This window comes from Amblyomma americanum, chromosome 7, assembly GCF_052857255.1.
Source record: "Amblyomma americanum isolate KBUSLIRL-KWMA chromosome 7, ASM5285725v1, whole genome shotgun sequence".
NCBI lineage: Eukaryota > Metazoa > Arthropoda > Arachnida > Ixodida > Ixodidae > Amblyomma > Amblyomma americanum.
Window position 1 is genome coordinate 78,109,992 of NC_135503.1, and position 19,189 is coordinate 78,129,180.

The 19,189-nt window shown below is 45.4% G+C and overlaps 2 protein-coding genes across 2 annotated transcripts in view; both read left to right on the top strand.

Moving 5' to 3' along the window:
• The window catches only part of LOC144099350 (small ribosomal subunit protein uS12), a 247,506-nt gene that overhangs the window by 17,592 nt on the left and 210,725 nt on the right, over window positions 1-19,189 (top strand). The gene's annotated exons all lie outside the window — the stretch shown is intronic.
• LOC144097253 (uncharacterized) overlaps window positions 1-19,189 on the top strand; it is a 33,730-nt gene that overhangs the window by 4,669 nt on the left and 9,872 nt on the right. Inside the window, exon 2 of the mRNA XM_077629997.1 lies at window positions 18,260-18,414. Within this exon, the coding sequence (XP_077486123.1) occupies window positions 18,290-18,414 (125 nt within the window). The 5' untranslated portion in view covers window positions 18,260-18,289. The remainder of the gene's footprint in view (window positions 1-18,259; window positions 18,415-19,189) is intronic.

Below are 19,189 nucleotides of genomic sequence, written 5' to 3' on the forward strand. Positions count from 1 at the left end.
TCCGATGGTAAATGAAAGGTGTTTGAATGCACAATGAAAACTGACTTAAAATAATTGAGGCAAGCGTTACGACGTATTAGTACTCCGGTAACACGTCACGCATATAAAAACATTCTATGACAAGCCACAGAAAATTGGGATAACTGTTGTGTGGACGGCTTGATGAGCATACACTGCGAAAGACTAAGACAGGCGAAAAGCAACAGGACTGGCTATGACTCGCAGCTAAAATTTAGTTTAACACGTAAACAAAAAAAGCATTATCGAAGCACTGACACAGCTTCCTGAGAACATCCGTTTCTCAAGCGATCATTCCTAAATACAAGAAACAAAACAAAAGAAACATATAATAATTAGCGGGTGTGAAACTCACGTGAATGGGTTTTACCTCAGGCATGTAAAGGACATTCAGCTTGTTGATCTGTGTTAGGAAATAGAAATCTGCAGAAGCGCTTGTGTGGTTTAATAATCTTCTCTGAACTATAGTTGGCTGCTATAGCGAGCCAACGTAGGGTTGTCATAAAAACTCCGAGACGAGCTTTATTTAAAGATTCTGCGGATTTCAGCAGCGCTAGCTGGTCGCTTAACCCCACAGTACCTGCGATGCTACTGAGGACTGAGACGAATGAGCGTACAGATACGACTGAGCTCGGCAGTGTTCTTGACAGTCTGTTGCTGACGGAACACTCAAATCTGAACAAGTTAGCGTTGAACTCACACGCAAACGGCCGGGCGACAGCAGTCTTTCTTGAAATAAGATATGCCACGCGTGCATATGTAATCACAACTGTTTTCAAGAAAACTCTCGGGCCTTCTCTCTTTTTAGAGCCACCTTAAGGTTATCCAACACAGAAATCTTTTCCTGTGTTCTAGGATGACTCGGAAACCCAGCAGCGTTTAACTTTATTTTCTGATCTTGAAAACGGGTCCACTTGATTTGATGATATTATTTTGTCAGGACCGAGCGCGGCCTGGACAAAAGAATGCCATTTTTAGTCTACTGAACTAACCAGTAGTTACACAAACCTCAGAGAGCTCCTTCAACGCAGAAACACGCGAGAAACAAAAACTGTCAGCGATTTTTGATCGCAAAAATTTTGCCACCGTCAACTAAAGACCGAGGCCTTGTTGCCTATAAATTCGAAGCTGTAGATATAGACTCTCTTTTATAACAGTCACAACTCTTTTAAAAATATATAAAACCTTTATGCATATTCTGGTGATCGTTCAGTCGGCGCTCTTATGGGCTACATTATGTAAGACGTGAAGAGAAGAGGCATGAAGCTCGAGACAAGAAAAAGAAAGAAGGCTCGCAGGTTTCTCGGTTAGCGCCATCCAGCGGCGCTTGGGGCCAAATTCTTAGACGCTCCTTGGCTCTATGAGGATGCCTTAAAATCTGTTCGCCTTCACTGAATTTTTAAATACGCCTTACTAAGGAGCCCTTAGTGGGTCTCCTTTGGATAGTCGTTTTCATGACGTAGGCACGACGTTATCTTCATTTTTTCTCTTGCTGCTTTACCGGAACGCATGCTTCACTGCACGACCACTCGCTCTGCGCTTGCGTAGTAGGGGGTCTCCGGCGGCTGCGGAGATGCCGAGTTCGCAATGCACTACCGCTGCACTGTAAAACAGGGCACGTTGCCAGACAACTATGCTTTCTTGCAAAGCCATTAGAGCAATAAAACAGTACGCCTCAAATACAAAAACGAGCGTACACAGGGGCGCCTTGCTGAAAAGAGCCTTTAGGGTATGTGAATAAAAAAAAATATACAGATACGAATGCCTAGATTTGTACTTGCTTTTGTTCAAATGTATACAAATATATTTCAATCTTTAGACGCAGATTCTCGCCACCAGACACGTAAAAACGGCTCCTGGTCACTTGGAGTGCCTCCTTAACCAAGGAGCGGATAAGGACGGCTCTAATGAAATTGGATAGCTTCCTTCAATGCTTCCTTGAGTTAAGAGAGAATGCAGAGCTCCCAATATGAGGTATAGAAACCGCCCAACTAAGGAACATTCTGAAATCTGGCCCTTGGTCTTTCACCACCATTCCCCTAACCCTTGAATAAACCTGGCCCAGGTTACAGAGTCACTGAGTACAAAGGCCTCGCTGGATCCAAAACAGGCGGCCAATTTTGGGGCATACGCAGCTTTGCCGCATCCTGCACTTTTATTGTTCAGAAAAAAAAATTAGTGCTAAGCAGAATTCTGTTGCAACTTCGCACGTACTCTGGAAAACGTGCAGACATTTCTAATTTGCTGGTCATATCTCATTACTTCTCATTAGTCCTCACCAGGAAGAAACGAAACTGCAACATTTAAGCTGACAGCTATAGAATGTCAAGATTTATGAATCCTTAGAAAATCAGACGCTCTCTCAGAATCGGGCATTAAGTGTGGGTGTTGAAGATTTATGGAGAACTTCATATGCGAATAACTTACGGCTACATTTTGGCAACAGAGTTCTTTAGGAATTACGACCATAAATGACACTCTTTTTTTATGCCGTGCTAAATATCCTGACCGAGAAAACCACGCCAAGACAACAGGGTGACGAGCCAAAAAAATTGCTCCAAGCCTTGAGCCAGCCATGGAAACAAAAAGAAAACGATGCACAACACAACAGGCGACAGTCAGTGGAGTCCTCGATACCGATACCTGCTATTCTATCGCTAGCGAGTATTTCGGGGCACATTTGTAAAGGAAAGGACAGCCACATGGCACATCCTGGACCGTAGGAAACCGGAGGCCACTGAATAAGGCCCACGAGGAGGCGGTGCGTTCAGGAGTAATGGTCAATAGGCGCACGCGCGTTGCATATCCAGCAATTCTCGACAAAAGCATTTCTGAGCGGGAAACCTTTTATGAAAGCACGTTTTTCATATATTGTAAGATTTCACTATAACAATCAATATATCCGCAGATCACCCGACGGCAGTCTTGTATTTTTTTTCTATTCATGTTTTTGCTATTGTCAAAGCGTTCCTCATTGGTTTTCTGTTTTCTAGGGCAGTCTTAACTGTTCGATGCGATCGATGGAGACACTTTAAACGAAAGATTTTGCTACATATCAGAATAATAGGCCATTACCTTCAATATTTCTGTAACAGTGTCTTACCATTTTCCAATTTTCAAAATTTGTGCCCGAGAAAGCTGGACTTGATATCATCATCAGCCTGACTACGCCCACTGCAGGACAAAGGCGCACATACAGTAAGAATCAATATGTAAGTAATAACTTTAGACTTAATCTACTCGGATCAAGTCCTCATCCACAGTCGAACGAAGTTGTCCCGCATACAGGTAGTTGGACCCTTGATTTCCCCTATTCTTCATCGCCACTTTGTTGGGAAAGTAAGTGGTTGTCGTGTCAGAAAAAAAAAGAAAGAAAAATATTCGATTTGGCGAGCCGTCACAAGATTACCTTCATATTTTCGCTGACTTTACATTTAGATCTTCGTAATGTTAAGTCAGTGTTCCCGTGGCGTAACCTCAGGCATAACCTTCCTCTTCAGCACAGGTTAGTCACGTTTCAGTGGACGAAACCTGACCCCTGAATACGACCAATGATGCGGGCTCCCTAGTGCACTGGAAAGGTTACCACACCACCATGTTCGTTAAATTACCGCCGGTGCCAGCGTAGCCAACCAGAGGAAACAACACAGCGACAATGAACAGGTATCATTCTACCGGGTGTTACAAGGAAGATTTTAAGTAATTTTCAAAAATAGGATTCTTGAGGCAAAAATATGGCTTTTGCGGCATAGTATTGCCAGCGTGTGCTGTCGCGAGAAAACAGGTAAATCATCTTATCTAGCAAGATGATTGACTAATTTGCAATAACTAACATTTACCTATTTGAGTTCGACGTCTAGTTACAATCAGAGATTTGTAGCCGGCCGTTGGTAACAGCGATATCAGTTTTTGAAATTTCGAAAACGCGATCACCCTCGCCGCTGTGGCTCGACAAAATTTGGCTTTTTCGACTAGTTACGTGCACTGGAGAAGTCGCTTTGCCTGCATGCTTTCTAAAGCGCAGGTATTTTCGCACGATGCTGCCAAATTTGGTCGAGCCACAGCGGCGAGGGTGATCGCGTTTTCGAAATTCCAAAAACTGATATGGCGGCTACTAACGGCCGGCTACAATCCTCTAATTGCAACTGGACGTCTAACTCTAATATTAAAACGATAATTATTGGAAATTAGTTAACCATCTTACTAGTTAACATGATTCACCGGTTCTATGGTGCCCGGCAATCCTGGCAATAACATGCCGCAAAAGCCATATTTTTGCCACAGAAATCTTATTTTTGAAAATTACTTAAAGTCTTCCTTGTAACACCAGGTATACCACGGAGCTGAATTCGCGGTTTCACAGTGAACAAAAGTTTTTGAAATATGTATCGAAAAAGCCATTTCATGTGACTTTCTGTTCTATTCTTAGCACAAAAATTTTACGGCGAGGCTATAGAAAAAATTCTGGCGTGCCATCCTGTTTCTTTTTTCTTTTTTTTTTCAGAGCCACTGAAGTCAGCGACGTGGCTTTAGGTTTAGCTTGAGGATATAGTCTCACAGTTTATGCTTGAAATGCCGTCACTCATTCCTCAGACTCGAGTAGTAAAGCGCAGTTTTTTTTTTTTTTTTTTGGGGGGGGGGGGGGGGGCAAGTTTTGTTACACCGCACCACTGTTTTTGTGCCATAAACGTACCGCTAAATGTGCTGCATGCTTTTTCGTGTGGTCTTTCCCGTCAAGAGTTCGCGTCCACGCTTACATTTCTTTTTTTTTTCGAAGACCTAAAAACTTGACAGTATTCGAGGGGGCAACTGTGTAGTCTTTACGGAGCGCTGAACGTTGGTAGAAAAAAGGTAGCACATGAACAGATAGATTAACGGACATTTGGAAACTTATCCTTTATTTTAGAGAGGACGTATTAAGAATCTGGGTCGTTTAAACTCCGCGGCACCGGCAGTGATGTAGGGTGCATTTCCACAAGAAACTATGTGCGAATAGCGCATCACATAAAGTAGTTTGCAGTGCTACAGAGTCATTGATCCTCAGTATGCACGTGTCGTCGACCTTCTTGCAACATGCATGGCAGCTTCTCAAAGGTCACCAACCTCGACCGGGGCATCGTACGAGGTTTTTGCGCGCCTGTGCCACACTCAGTGTGTATCGTTAGAGTGCACCACCTGCGCGATCGGCGCCACTAAGGATCCAGGTGGCGCAGAACAGCGCAATGTGTGCGCAACGCACAGCAGAAACTATGCTAGCAGGGAAAATAGACGATATAGCGGTTCAACGAACCTTACCTAATGAGCTGGCGGGCGAAAGCCGTGGGACGGTGGTGTTCATCGTGGTATAAAACTGAGGCCCATTGCCTTTGCAGCGCCGTGAGAGCTTTCGATTTGAACGCCTCAGTGTTCTTCCGACGCTGTCTGAAGCCTGTACCTGCAGCTTTTTAATTTTTTGTGTGTGTTTTGGAGCAGTCAATCGTGTTAGCCATGGCCTCAGTCGTGTTAATGGTAGTAGTGATCTGCGCGAGTATCGCCTGTAGCCTCGCGGGGTACAATCCAGACGAGCCACTGAGTTGGAGGCCCGAGCTTGGCATTTACCAGGACGTTAGCAAGGTGACACTGCTCTTCTCTACGCTTTGGAAAATGTGTGCGGGGGGATTATACATATCTGCTGTTCTACAGTATGGGCACTTTGATGGAATGAAGCACCTGAATGCGAGATATAATAAATATCGAGTAGGAAATTTGGTTTCCTGTTTCTCTGGTCGAAAACTTTCCATCTATGAATCTTTTCTGCAGCGTAGCATACATTGACGATGACATTTGTAGCATGCAAGGGCTTAATTCGATTATCATCATCATCATCAGCCTGACTACACCTACTGCAGGGCAAATGCCTCCCCCATGTCTCTATAATTAACCCTGACCTTCGCCATCTGCGCCCACCCTTACGCCTGCAAACTTCCTAACCTTATCCGCCCACTGCTACGCTTGCCTTCTCTTGGAATCCAGTCCGTTACCCTTAAGGACCAGCGGTTATCTTTCCTTCGCATTGCATGCCCTGCCCAAGCCCATTTCTTCCTCTTGATTTCGACTAGGATGTCATTAACCCGCGTTTTTTCCATCACCTACTCTGCCCGCTTCCAGTCTCTTAACGTTACACCTATCATTTTTCTTTCCATGGCTCGCTGCTTTGTCCTGTAATTAAGCTGAACTCTTTTCGTTAGCCTCCACGTTTCTGCCCCTTAGGTGAGTACCGGTAATATACAGCTGTTGTACAGTTTTTTCTTGGCGGATATTGGTAAACTGCCATTCATGATCTGAGAGAACCTGCCCTGTGCGCTCCACCAGATTCTTATCCTTCTAGTTATTTCCCTCTCATGAGCCGGATCCGCTGTCCCTACCTGCCCTAAGTAGTCGTATTACTTTACCGCTTCCAGCACCTCACTGCCAATTGTGAACTGCTGTTCCCTTGCTAGACTGTTGAACATTACTTTGGTTGTCTGAGTGTTAATTTTTAGACCCACCATTCTGCTCTGCCTGTCTAAATCATCGATCATGCTTTGCAATTCATCTCGTGAGTGACTCAGCAAGGCAATGTCATCAGCGAATCGCAGATTATTTAAGTATTCTCCTTTAACTCTTATCCCCAACTGTTACCAATTCATGCCTCGGAATACCTCCGGTAAACAGGCGGTGAATAGCTTTGGCGAGATCGTATCTCCTTGCCTGACCCTCCTCTTTATTGGAATTTTATTGTTGACTTTATGGAGGGCTATGGTAGCTGTGCAGATATATTAAGACGCCTTCGTTTCGGGTCTTATTTTCTCCGTAATTGGAAGAGGTACGTGAAACCGGGCGATGCATTTTTTTTATGTTTAACTCGGATACAAATTGGGTTATTCAGGAAAAAATCAGGGTTACGTAGGAAAAGTTTAGCGTGCTGCGCACGTTTTCAATTTTTTTTTTACTTTCTGTGCTCATTTTGTTTGTATTTCCTGTGTTCACGCAATTTATTCATGTTTTGTTCACCGTTATGAATTGTTTACCATCCTGACCTGTTATGACTTACGGGGGAATCTGCAGCAATGTCAAATATTCCTTTTGTTGTTGATGACATTCCCTCCGTGCGCTGCTTCTGCCGCTCTATCAGTATATAGGGGGGTACCCTGTGCCAGGCTAGTCATACGTTTTTGAGTACACTCCTAACATCTACGATGTTGAAATAAATGTATTTATATTTGTAATTCCAGCTTCTGGAGTAGTTTTTTGCCTGAAATATTTACAAATATATTAATTAGTAAATTTACCATGAGCGCTCGTTTTTTTCTGAGGAAACTAAACTGCTCATTTTGTGCACTATTTAATAAACAATATATAACTAGCAAGTATCGCTGGAAACTGCTTAAAAAAAGGATAATAACAATTTTTTTTAAGAACTGAAATAATTTTGCCGAAATCATTACCATCTCAGGACCAGCACTTCTGCGTCCGTTCAAGACCAGCCTGCATTTGTTTATGCATCGAGAGAAGATTCCTCCAAAATAACAGGGGGCCATTTTAAACGCACAAGACCCTTGGAGCAGGACGGCTTCAACGTGGGTAGCGCTTGATGCAACGCTGCCAATAAGACCCATATAGTCAGAAGCTGTGCCTTGGCCTCTGCCCCCCTAAAACTACTTTTCGAACTAATCCTAATATTTAGCCGCATCATGTGTCACAAGCTTTAAATGAGTTTTATAACCCGTACCTAATAGGAATCACCTTTTTCTAATAACCACAAAGTATTAGCTCATTTTGGTATGGTTATTGCAAAAATAAACACTGGAGATGCCCACAACAGAAGATTTCCCGATTACGCGGATGAATAAACCGATAGGTAATGTCTGCGTCACTATCAGTATAAGTAAACAATGAATATATTTTTTTATTAATTTGTATTTCAAAGGCCCGCAAGGGGGAATTACATGAGGGGTGGGCTGACATATACTAAGTGATTAGTTCGACTAATGCCTTGAAGTGGTAAGGGGGGCTATAGTACAGTTTCCATTGAAAAGTTGTTCACCTCTCTGGCAGTGTGGCTGAAGAATTACTTGAGATGGGCAGAGGTGGATGCTCGAGATTGATGTACGGTTTTTGGGTGATTAGCACGGCGTGGATGACGGTGGGCTAGGATGATAACAGGAGTGCTCAGGACTGAATGGTATAATTTATGATTAAGGCGGCGCGATTCAAGGCAGGATAGGTTAGCTCGAGATTTTAGGGATGGAACACTGGTGCGGTAACAATAATCTGAATATACGAAACGCACTGCGCTATTCTGGACGGATTCCAGCACTTTGATAAGGTTGACTGGATGGGGGTTCCAGATGGTCGATGCTTATTCAAGTTTCGGCCTGACTAAAGTTGAGCAGGCGGTTAGTTTTACTTTGCTCAGGACGAAGTATGCCGTATTTTGCGCTTTGGCGGGAACCAGCGCCAGTGGATTCTGGAGGTATTATGAAACTGTTCTACAGCTCTTGGTACAGTAGGGTGACTTTTTGAGCTTGTTGGTAGTACATAGCTTCAAAACACTGTAGCGCAACCAAACACGAGGACAAAAATGAACAGAGGGAACACAACAAGCGCTAGTCTCCAAAACCTTTATTGTTCTCAAGCAGCACATTTATATGCCAGAAAGAACACGTAGTAAGCTTTGCACAACATTATCGCGTTCGCAAAAAAGCGAGGTCTTTATCAATCAGCAAGATGACAGGCGTACTAACACATGTGTGACCTGAACCATTTATCTTCTCAGCTTCAATGATTTCTCATGTTAACCTATCTCTGCATTTAGCAATGACAACACATTTATACAGAAAAGCTTTGCATGTTTTTGTCTCGCATGAAAGAATATGTTCAACGAGCTTCCCTCATTCCTGTTCTTGATATTGCGAGCATAATCCATTAGCCGCTCATTTCCTGTTGCCCTATATATTTGTTACCACAAGATAAGGGAATCTGATACAGCGCTCTGATTTAGCGCTGGTGGTGTTCCCTCTGTTCATTTTTGTCCTCTTCTTTGGTTGCGCTATAGTGTTTTGAAGCTCTTAGTAGCTGCATATTTTCATTGAACGCAAATATTTCACAATTTCCCGCAAAAATTTCGATCGCTCGCTTTCTGTGCGGGACCATTGAGAGTTATCCTTTTTTTTCGGGCCTGTTGTGATGCCGCCATGCTCTACGCCTTCTTTCAATTAGTTCAGCGGTGTCCTGATGGTTTGAGCATCTGCCTCGTGCGCTGGAGGTGTTGCGTTCAATCCCCAGCTCCATCGTGCACCCGTTGGTTTTAAATTAGGGCGCAAGCTTTTTCGTGGCCTGATGCTTCGTTTTTCCGTGCTTAAAGGCTTGACTTAAAAGGCATTTGGCCCCACGTCGAATAATCCGAACACCTTGGCGTTGGCGCTCTTTGGCCGAGCTTTTGCCATTAAAATCATGACATCATTGTCATATTCTTCTCCTTTCGAATTTTTGCGATTACCACCGGGCGATTCCGGATTAATCCTCAATTAAATTAGCGCTTTAGAGGCGCCAAAGAAATAAGAAGCCTAAAGGTGCCAGCGTGTTTGTGGCATATGAGTGCATTAATCATTTTAAGCAGGCCGTGTGCGTATATTTGTTTAGACCAATTAGCGCCCAGTGAAATGAGCTGCACTGTTGGCAGATTTGTTTTAATGCGTAAGCACTAGAAATTCCACTCAGATGTTTAGCCCTCGTCTCTGAGGTCCCTCGGTGTGTCCACCGCGTTGTGGGCTACCTACCTTAGAGTTATAATATAGTGTTACTGCTGTTATCTCGTGCAAAATTTTAGGATTTTTGTACCCCACTTTCTTGCCACTGAATTAGTTTAGCGGCGAGCTACACACACGGCAAAACGTCACCTCATGTTTTTCTTTAGGGCCTAAAGCAAAGATAATTGTTTTGTTGTTTCCTGCAAAGCACTGGCCTTGTTTTATCTCTCTTTAGAATGGTCGAAATGTATAAAAGGAAAACATCGATTGGCGAATGGCGCGATGAAGATATGAAGGAAGCTCTGGAGAGCATCAAACAGTGCCCCTGCTACCAAGTGTATTGGTCTCCCTAAACAACCCGCCCCATTAAACAGTTAGGGAAACGAGGGAACATGAGGGAAGAAAACGCTCGAACTTTCGAACCAAAGCACCGCCCCTTTTCTGATTAACACGGACGGCTACATGTACAGCACATGGATAATAGAGCAAGCTCTTGTCGACAGGGAAGATGCGTAGTAGCCGTGGCAATTAAACACGGAATGTTCACGTGTCGGAGCTGGCAGCCTAGTTAAGCCGGGCATGGGTTTGCCTTTTATGAACTGTGGGTTTTGAAGTAGGGGAGATAAATGCCTTCTCCCCACTTAATCGCGGCTGACTCAATTCAAAACCGTCAGACCCCACCCCCTGATGACGCAAGATCTCCATGTCGGGACTTGCTCTGAGGGAACAGAGGAACGACACACTGGCCGACACAAACAAGGCATTTATTGCTACAACAACAACCACGCCAGGTAGCAACAGAATACGATGAGTAATCGAGGTCGTCCGACTCACCAGCAAAGTTACGAGCGAATGTTCGCCCACACTAGGACAGGGGATACTCCGAAGCCGGACGGGACAAGAGGCGGGAGCAAGTCTCCCCGCCACTTCCGCGCCCCGCTGGCGAAGAGCGGAGCCGCGGACGACAAGTCCGCTCGCGCCGACGATCCAGCCGAAAAGTCTCATGCTGCGCGCTATGTCCCGCGCGCGCGCAGCAAGCAGTTAAAGTTCCTTGATAATATACAAGCAGTCTCTCTGTGGCGCCCTCCCTTGTTAGTTACGGTAACCAACCAGGGAATGCTCCCCTCCCTTGAGGCGATGCTGTTGCTGCAGGGTGCATAGCGGGAAATCGAAACTAAAGGGGGGTGCGAGGGCGTCCCCGCAGAACTTCAAACTTCGCTTATTGCGCGCGTCTCTATTCCAGAATGTCTTATTGCTCGCTAATCTGGGGAACGAGCACGCATGATTTTTGTAAGCTGATTACTCTACAGATGCGAGTCTTGCGTATATTTGAAAATAATCAAGGGCATGCGCGATATTTACGGGATCCGCTCTTAAAAAATATTCACTGATAACGGCTAACCAAATATACTGCTATGGATTCTTGCATTATGTCGAAAGCAACAATCTTTAGTTCGTAGCAAACCACTCTGCAGATTATTGCTTCCGTGCGCACAGCGCAAAAACTATGGTTAGGAGAAACTGCGAAAGGCAACATATTCAATTCCAAATACCGTCTGTACTAAATCGCCGGGAAAAAATGCTAGATTTCAACAAGCCAATTCCTCGAAAGTTGATGTGGTGGTAATTTGGGCCTGTAATTTGGGGTAAAACGCCACAGTTCGCTCTTTTTAACATCATAAAATTTTTCTGGGTTCCGCATAAGCTCGGCGTTCAGCATCCACTAAGTGAGGCGGCAGATCGCTACCAAATCATTGTTATATTTTTTTGTTGACACTTGAGAATAGTAAAAGTCTCGCGGTGATTTGAAAATTTGTACTGCCATTTTTCCCTACTCCTCCCTTCTGGTGACTGGAGAGGGTTTTCTGCCTTATTTACTGCCGGGTTGCTACAGATGACTGAGACGAAAAAAAAATACTACACATGACTGAGACGAAAAAAAAATAATGTGCATGTACGCACCATATGTGAGCAAAAAAATGCGATCTCAGATAGCGGAGCGGCCTAGGAACGGGAGTTGCCTATGGATGAACATCGTGTTTACAAACTTGTGGCTGCTGTACCTCACCGGGGGCTAACCAGAGGTTACAGAAAGGTATCGTCTGCACCGAGGCTGTGTGGTTCGCTTATCATGCCGTTTGAGAACTGTCTTGAGTGTTCAGCCGTCTAAGCTGTAGTGCTTCGCGACCAAATGTGGAGCAGGCGGCAGAGAGTCGGGCTTCATGAGAAGATTTCGTGATTCAGAGAAACACGCAGTGGATAGAACACCTTTTGGAGGCATGCGTGGCTTCGAAACACACAACTATCCCGGCGTTTTAAAACATATCTGCTTCGAAATGGCGCTTCATACATTTAAGTGCTCTTCTTAAAAGTACTCTCCGGGTGTTAACGAACGGACAATTTCATAGATGCACCGTCGAATTAGAAAATTATTCTGGAAAGTTTTGTTCACGTGTGTGTCCATTGGCGGCGCTCACTTCCGGTACCCAAACCCGCGGGTAGCTCCTGCACTAACATATTGCGTCTTTTAAAAAATTTCTTCCGGTCTGAAATTTCATACTTGTATGCGCTGTTTTGTGATGTGCTGATCTTTAGCTCACAAAGGCGTAATCTTATACATGGCTTGCACGTGACGTCACATCCGCCTGCTCTTTGACCCGGCGACCATGCTTGTGACCCAGTCGCTCAGTCTTCGTTCAGTGCTGTGGTGCCGCGGATGCTTTCAAATTCGTGGCACCGGCACCGTTCACAGCTCTTCTTCATCCGATTTGCGCCTGCTATGGCGCCGCATGAACCTTTAAACGCGGGTTATTACTCTGAACTCATCGGCAGTATTCGCCTTCGTTACGAAGACAAGTTGAAACTGTGCGATGATATCGATCCATACACGCTGCGGCCCGGAGTGGACACAAGTGCCGATGTGAGTGGCTTCCCCGAGATTTCGCACGGCGACATCGTCACGTATCTTGTGTTTTCCGCGAACTTTGTGACTTTGGAAAACATGAAAGCGTACAAAGCTTTGGAGTCCCACAATTATTTTACAAGCGGCTGGGTGAAGCACCTTTCTGCCAAGGAATTCCAGGACGGCAAAGTTGTCCTGCTCGGCGAGGTAAGCATTACGAATCCATTTGATGATTCCAAATCTTGTTAATCTGTATGAGCAAAGCTGTGACGAATGGTCCGTACGCCGTTTGCGCTAAGCGCTCTGTGCGGCGCATCTGAAGCGCGACATTCGGTTATGTATGTACGCGAGCACGTGAAGTGCCCGCAAAGCGTGAAAGGAGGCGGAAAAACCTTATCGGTTCCAAAAAACAAACAGAAAAACGGAACTTGAGGTCAAATCTAGGTGATCAGAATACTTTGCTTCGTGATGACCTCGGTGGCTCGCTCGAGAACCCGGCGTTGAACAGCCAAGTCCGAGCTGGGCAGCGCAGTCTCCCACAGATTAAAAGAACCGAGTTGCAGCTCCCATTATGTGCCTTTGTTTTTATTTTGCACAGTCTGAATGGCATTGCAAATGAGCAGGTTCAGACAGACAAGTTCGTACACCGCAACTCTGAAAAAAAAAACGGCTCAAATGTTTTGTTCTAAGACGACATCCCTAGGCAAAGTGCAACTGAACCGCAGCAATTTTGAAACGATAGGTCAGTAAAGCCGACGTTTTTTCTCGTTGTCTTCGCAGGTGAACCACTCACAGAGGCTGGGGCACAAACCTCTCCAAGTGTGGATTTTGTGCAAGAAGGATGGCGCTGTGATCACTGCGCACTGCACATGTATGGCTGGAGCAGGGGAAGCATGCTCCCATGTTGGAGTCTGTTTGTTTGCAGTTGAGACCGACATCAAAATGATGAAGTCAAGAAGTTGCACCCAGAAGGATAATATGTGGCTGCCCGCTTATGTCGAAAAAGTACAATATACGCGACTCAAGGACATAAACTTCACATCATCTAAAGGGAAAAAGCGGCAGCTTGATAGCAATTCCTTTGAGGCAGGTCCAGTCAAGGAGCGGGCTCATGTCCCGCCACTTTCAGAGCAGGAGCGTACCAAGCTTTACGGCTCAATTCAGGATGCCGGCATTGTTCCTTCAATTTTTTCAGTCCTCCCCGGATATGATGGACACTTTCAAAATCCTGTACCGATGCATGATGCCCGTTTGAGAAACCTCTACTCCGAAGAAATGTTGGCGCATGATTTGGATGTTTTGGTTAAGAAAGCCAATGATGTTATGCCATCAATAATTATAAGTGAAGAGACCGTAAAGGCCGTTGAAGCTTTGACAAGGCAACAGAGCAGCTCGTCTAATTGGTTTTTGTACCGAGCGGGCAGGGTGACTGCTTCTGTAATGAAAAGGGTGTGCCACACAAGCATTGATAACCCTAGCATATCACTGCTAAAACTGATATGCTATCCTGAAAAGCAGTCGCTGAAGACGCCTGCCATCACATGGGGAGTGAAAAATGAGCCCCGTGCCTTCAGGGCATACCAAACCAGTGAAGCCGAGAAGCACGACATGTTCAAGTGCTCCAAGTCGGGGCTGCACCTGAGTACAAGATATCCGTTTGTTGGAGCAACACCAGATGGTCTTGTTTGTTGCGCATGCTGTGGGAAGGGTGTTGTTGAACTTAAGTGCCCATTTTCGCTCAGGGAAGTGAAGGACGTTACAGAGATGGCTACTGCAGGTTCCTGCCTGGAAACTGTCAATGGTGTAGTCCAGCTACGGCGACAACACGGATATTTCTACCAAGTGCAAACACAAATGGCTGTATGTGATGTTCAGTGGTGCGACTTCGTGGTGTGGACACCTAATTTGTTGCACGTGGAGAGAATACAGAAAGACAGGCACTTTTGTGAGAAAATTCTGGCTGCTGGAAGAAAATTCTTCATTCATGCAATCCTGCCCGAGCTTTTCAGCACCTACTTCACCAGGCAGCATGCTGGTCCAGTGGTAAACTCTCCCAGTGATGTCTACTGTTTTTGCCGTGGACCAGAAACTGGAAAGATGGTTGCTTGCGACAACGCATCCTGCCACTACAAATGGTTCCACTTTTCATGCGTGGCACTCAAGCGAGCACCAAAAACTACACTGTGGTTTTGTCCAGAGTGCAAAGGACCCAAAGGCTAAGCAACCTGTAACACAACTTGGACAGCTGCCTCATGTTTCAACCTTGGAAGTGCGTCTTGAGGCTGGAACACACGTGGCCCATATGGGACACGCTGAAATCTGGCGTTGAGAAATGACAATGCCGTCAGCAGATTCTGAGTTTGCTTTATTCAGACATGCAGGAGCAGGACTCACAATCACTTATCCACTGAGGCCGAAGCCTGCTGTCCAGTGCTTTATTCAGACATGCTGAAGCAGGATTCACAATCACCCATCCACTGAGAAGCCTGCTGTCCAGTGGCGTCCTTTGGTGCAGCAACAATTGATGCACACAAGTTAGATAGCACACAACACACAGTTACAATTTTGTCGAGTGGTGCGACTTCATCTCCTGGCCGGCACACAACGTAATCGATTGGCACGACAGACTTCAGAAAAATAAACTTATTCCTAATTAGTCCAATTACTCTTTTCACGTGTATTCGCACGTTTGCGGGCTTTCTTGTGCTCTGCACATCTTCTGCTGAAAGTTGTTTCTTTCCCCTGGTAAACGCCGGCACGTGAAGCTTTGCACAGTAGAAACCGACGCTTTCGCTGATGTTAAAACCCCTGTCGGCGAGTACAACATCTCCAGGCACCAAGTTGTCCAACAACCCACAGTGTTCGGTGATATGTTTGTCACTTGCCCTGCCTCCCCAACCTTCGGATATATATGTAACAACACCTTGTGGAGCAATCCCAATCAGGAACTTGGCTGTATTGCTACCTTTATACTGGGACCATGTTTCACATCTTGGAAGATACGATGATGGCCTTTCTATCTTGATTTCGAAGCAATCGATGATGACTGCTACATTCGCACCAAACGAGTCGTAGAATGCCTGTGGCATTGTCTTTTGCAAAGCATCTCGTGTGGGCCAGATTATTTCATCTTTAAGTCTGCAATACGCCACGTGCAGCCACTTGTCGAAAATGCGCGATACTGTAGCCTCTGAAATATTGAACCGAAATGCAAGGTCAGCGTTTTGCAGATTTACTTTTAGCTTCATCATGAACAGAACGAATTCTTGAAATTTTGTGAGCTTATTGTTGACATTGTGTGAAATGAAGCTTGCTAGTGCTTCGAACACAGCAAATAAAACAGCAAAGTTTGGCATCCTAGTGTACAGTCGCACCTTTGCTTCACAACTTTTCAGTGAGTCTTCAGTCACCTCGAGCTGCTCTTTCTCTTTCTGCAATGTGTGCAGATGTTCATTCAGCACTACAGAATGCTGCTCCAGTGCCTGTATGTCTTGCATGGTCATGTCGGTTTGAACAGCGATTCCTGTATAAAAAAAAGTTTATAAGCTCGTAAACTAGAGTGGCAGCCAGCGAAACTGCATGCTGGCTAGGCATCACAAGCACTAGGTAAGCGGACCAACGCACCAAAGGCCTTGGAATGCATCGTAAGCAAAAAGAAATGACCATGCATTACTATGAAAAAAAAATGCCTACTGACCTGTCTCATTTTCATCGGCGCTGACTTCCTCGGCTTGCGGTGGCTGTGGGGAATCGGGACAGGCACGCGGCGACGCCTCCGATGCCACTGCTGTCGCTTCAACATCGGCCCGTCGCTTGTGAGCGAGTCTTTTTGCTCTGCGATCGTGCCGCGCGGAGTCAGCATGCCTGGTCCCGTGGCCGAGACTGAGAGACGGGGCCCAGTCTGGATTTGTCTCGTCGAACAGGTTGGACGGTTCTCCTGCGGAGGCAAAGCTGTTTTCAAAGCGTTCCACGTAGTCGTGTTGGCTTTTTTTCTATAAAACGGAGATACATACAGTGGGCTCACCTTTTATGAAATGCACACCGCAGACGCGCACATTGGGGCTTTCGTGGTTGAAATTAGCACGTTTTATGCGCGCTAACCACAAGCTGCGGCGCTTCGCACTCAGAGTCTTGGTTCGCTCGCACTGGTTTTCGATCACTTTCGGCAGAGAGAAAAACCTCGCGCTAGTTGGCCTTTTCTTTCTCCCTGTAACGTCGCTGCGATTGGAGCAGCCCACAACGGCGCAGTTGACCATGCTGAGACTGCAACGCTTACGCACACGCGGAAAACAACACGAGCTGGCACTACCGCGACCACTCCAGTGCGCACGGAGCGGCGGTGGGTCATGAATATGGCGGCCGCGTATCCCAGCATTCCTGTTGATGACGTCGGTGCAAGCCATGTATAGCTGCAATGCGAAATAAGTAAACTACTTTTCAAACTTTTGTTTGGATGCATTCCTGCGGACCCTCAGATGTTACCCCGGATGGATGGATGGAAGGTAGGAGCATCCCCTTTGAAACGGGGCAGTGGTTGTTGCCACTATGCTCAGTTTTTTTTCCTTTTTTTTCTTTACTCTGCTGGAAGTTGTTAATACAATTCGCCATTTCCTTTAAATGGCGAATAGTATTAACCCCTACCGGAGACAGCAGCGCCGCCGCACCTTGCTTACGGCGCAGATCGGGGTTGGTCTATACCACGTGTTTCAGGGAAAACTTAAAGTAATTTTCAAAAATATTATATTTGGGTTAAAAATATGTCTTTTGTGGTACAGTATTACCAGTGTTGGCGGACACCAGAAAACAGGTGAATTGCGTTTAGTAAGCTGGTTAAATAATTACTGATAATTATCTTTTTATTATCACAGCTAAGGAACTGGTTGCAAATAGAGATTTGCAGCCGGTCGTTAGTAATAGTCAAATCAGTTTTTTAGAACTTCTAAAACGCTATTACTCTCGGCGCTCTGGCTCGACAAAATATGGCCACATCGTTTCAAAATACATGCGCTTTCGAAAAGCATGGCGGCAAAGTAAGCTTTCCAGTGCACGTAACTAGAAAAAAATCCAAATTTGTCGATCCACAGTGCCAAGGGTAAACGCGTTTTCGAAAGTATAAAAATTTTTATGGCTATTACTAACAACCGGCTAGAAATCTTTAATTGTAACTAATAATAATAATAATAATAATAATAATAATAATAATAATAATAATAATAATAATAATAATAATAATAATAATAATCAAGAGGCGCATAACTCTGCTCGTTAAAAAGTCAATTATTAAAAATTAGTTAATCTGCTAGCTACTTAACACGATTCACCGGTTTTCTGCTGCCCGCCAACACTTGTAATACTATGCGGGAAAAGCCATATTTTTTGTCTCAACGAACAAATTTTTGAGAACTACTTAGTGTTCCCTGAAACACCTGGTACATCATCCAACTGCGTCAATACAGGGAAACTGTGAGAGACTATACTCGCCGCGCTTAGCGTTTTTTGCAGCGCAACCTTCATGGCTTATGGCGCTAGATGTCGTTCGTAATTCCTACCGATACAATGCTCGCCGCAGTGCGTGTCCCCTGGCACCACCTGGTACGTGATGTACCGCAACACGGAGCAGGGAGGATTCGGACCCGACGACGGCTGTCTCAGGGACACCCAGATAGGCGAGGTGGTCGACGGGAAAGCCCACTTCCGCTTCCGCTACGGTGCCGGACAGGAATGGTGGGTGGCTGCTCCCTTTGCAGTGTCATAGCCTCCTTTATACTTTCTGTGACTGTCAACGCGCCGCGCGAACCATACAGCGGCGCCGTCGGGTAAAGTTGCGCGGCGCTGCCGCTCCCGCTGCTGAGGGCGCCACTGACGTAGGTGTCGAGGCGCACTGGTGCGAATGCCGGCGCGAGGATGGGAGCGCTGTTATTCGCTCGCGGGATAACTGCTACTAAGCATGAATCGTACAAACTCGTTATATTTACTCGTAAAACAGACATCCTCTAAGCATAACAAGTGATCACGTTAGTTAGCCAGTAACACCAACGCTATGACATGTTATGTGAGGCAGTTTCAAGATACGTGGGCATGGCTCGAAAAACTACATGACTGCTCCGCTAGCGTAAGTGGTTATAGTACAGTTACAATGCTAGTCTACGCTGCGCTAAAACAAAACTTAAGAAGAAAGGCACCAACATTTATTTACACATTTCACAACAGCCGCTGTGCTACAAGAGTAGCTACTTTTACAGCTTCATTACTTTTCGTGAGAGTGGCTTCTGCCGAAACAGCGGCTTATACAAATCATTCTTGTCTGTTATCGAACAGGCGTAGTTCACCAGCAGCGGTCTGATGAATCTAGTTGCTACAAGTAGAGAAAAATGTTCACGGTGACTGCTGTCACTGAAAGGGCACTTCAGCAGCCTTGATTACAGATGGCTGGAACAGCTGCATCTGTCAGGTTCTTCAGTGGATTTTCAAGTCGTGGGTTTTCTTTTAAGCTTGTCTC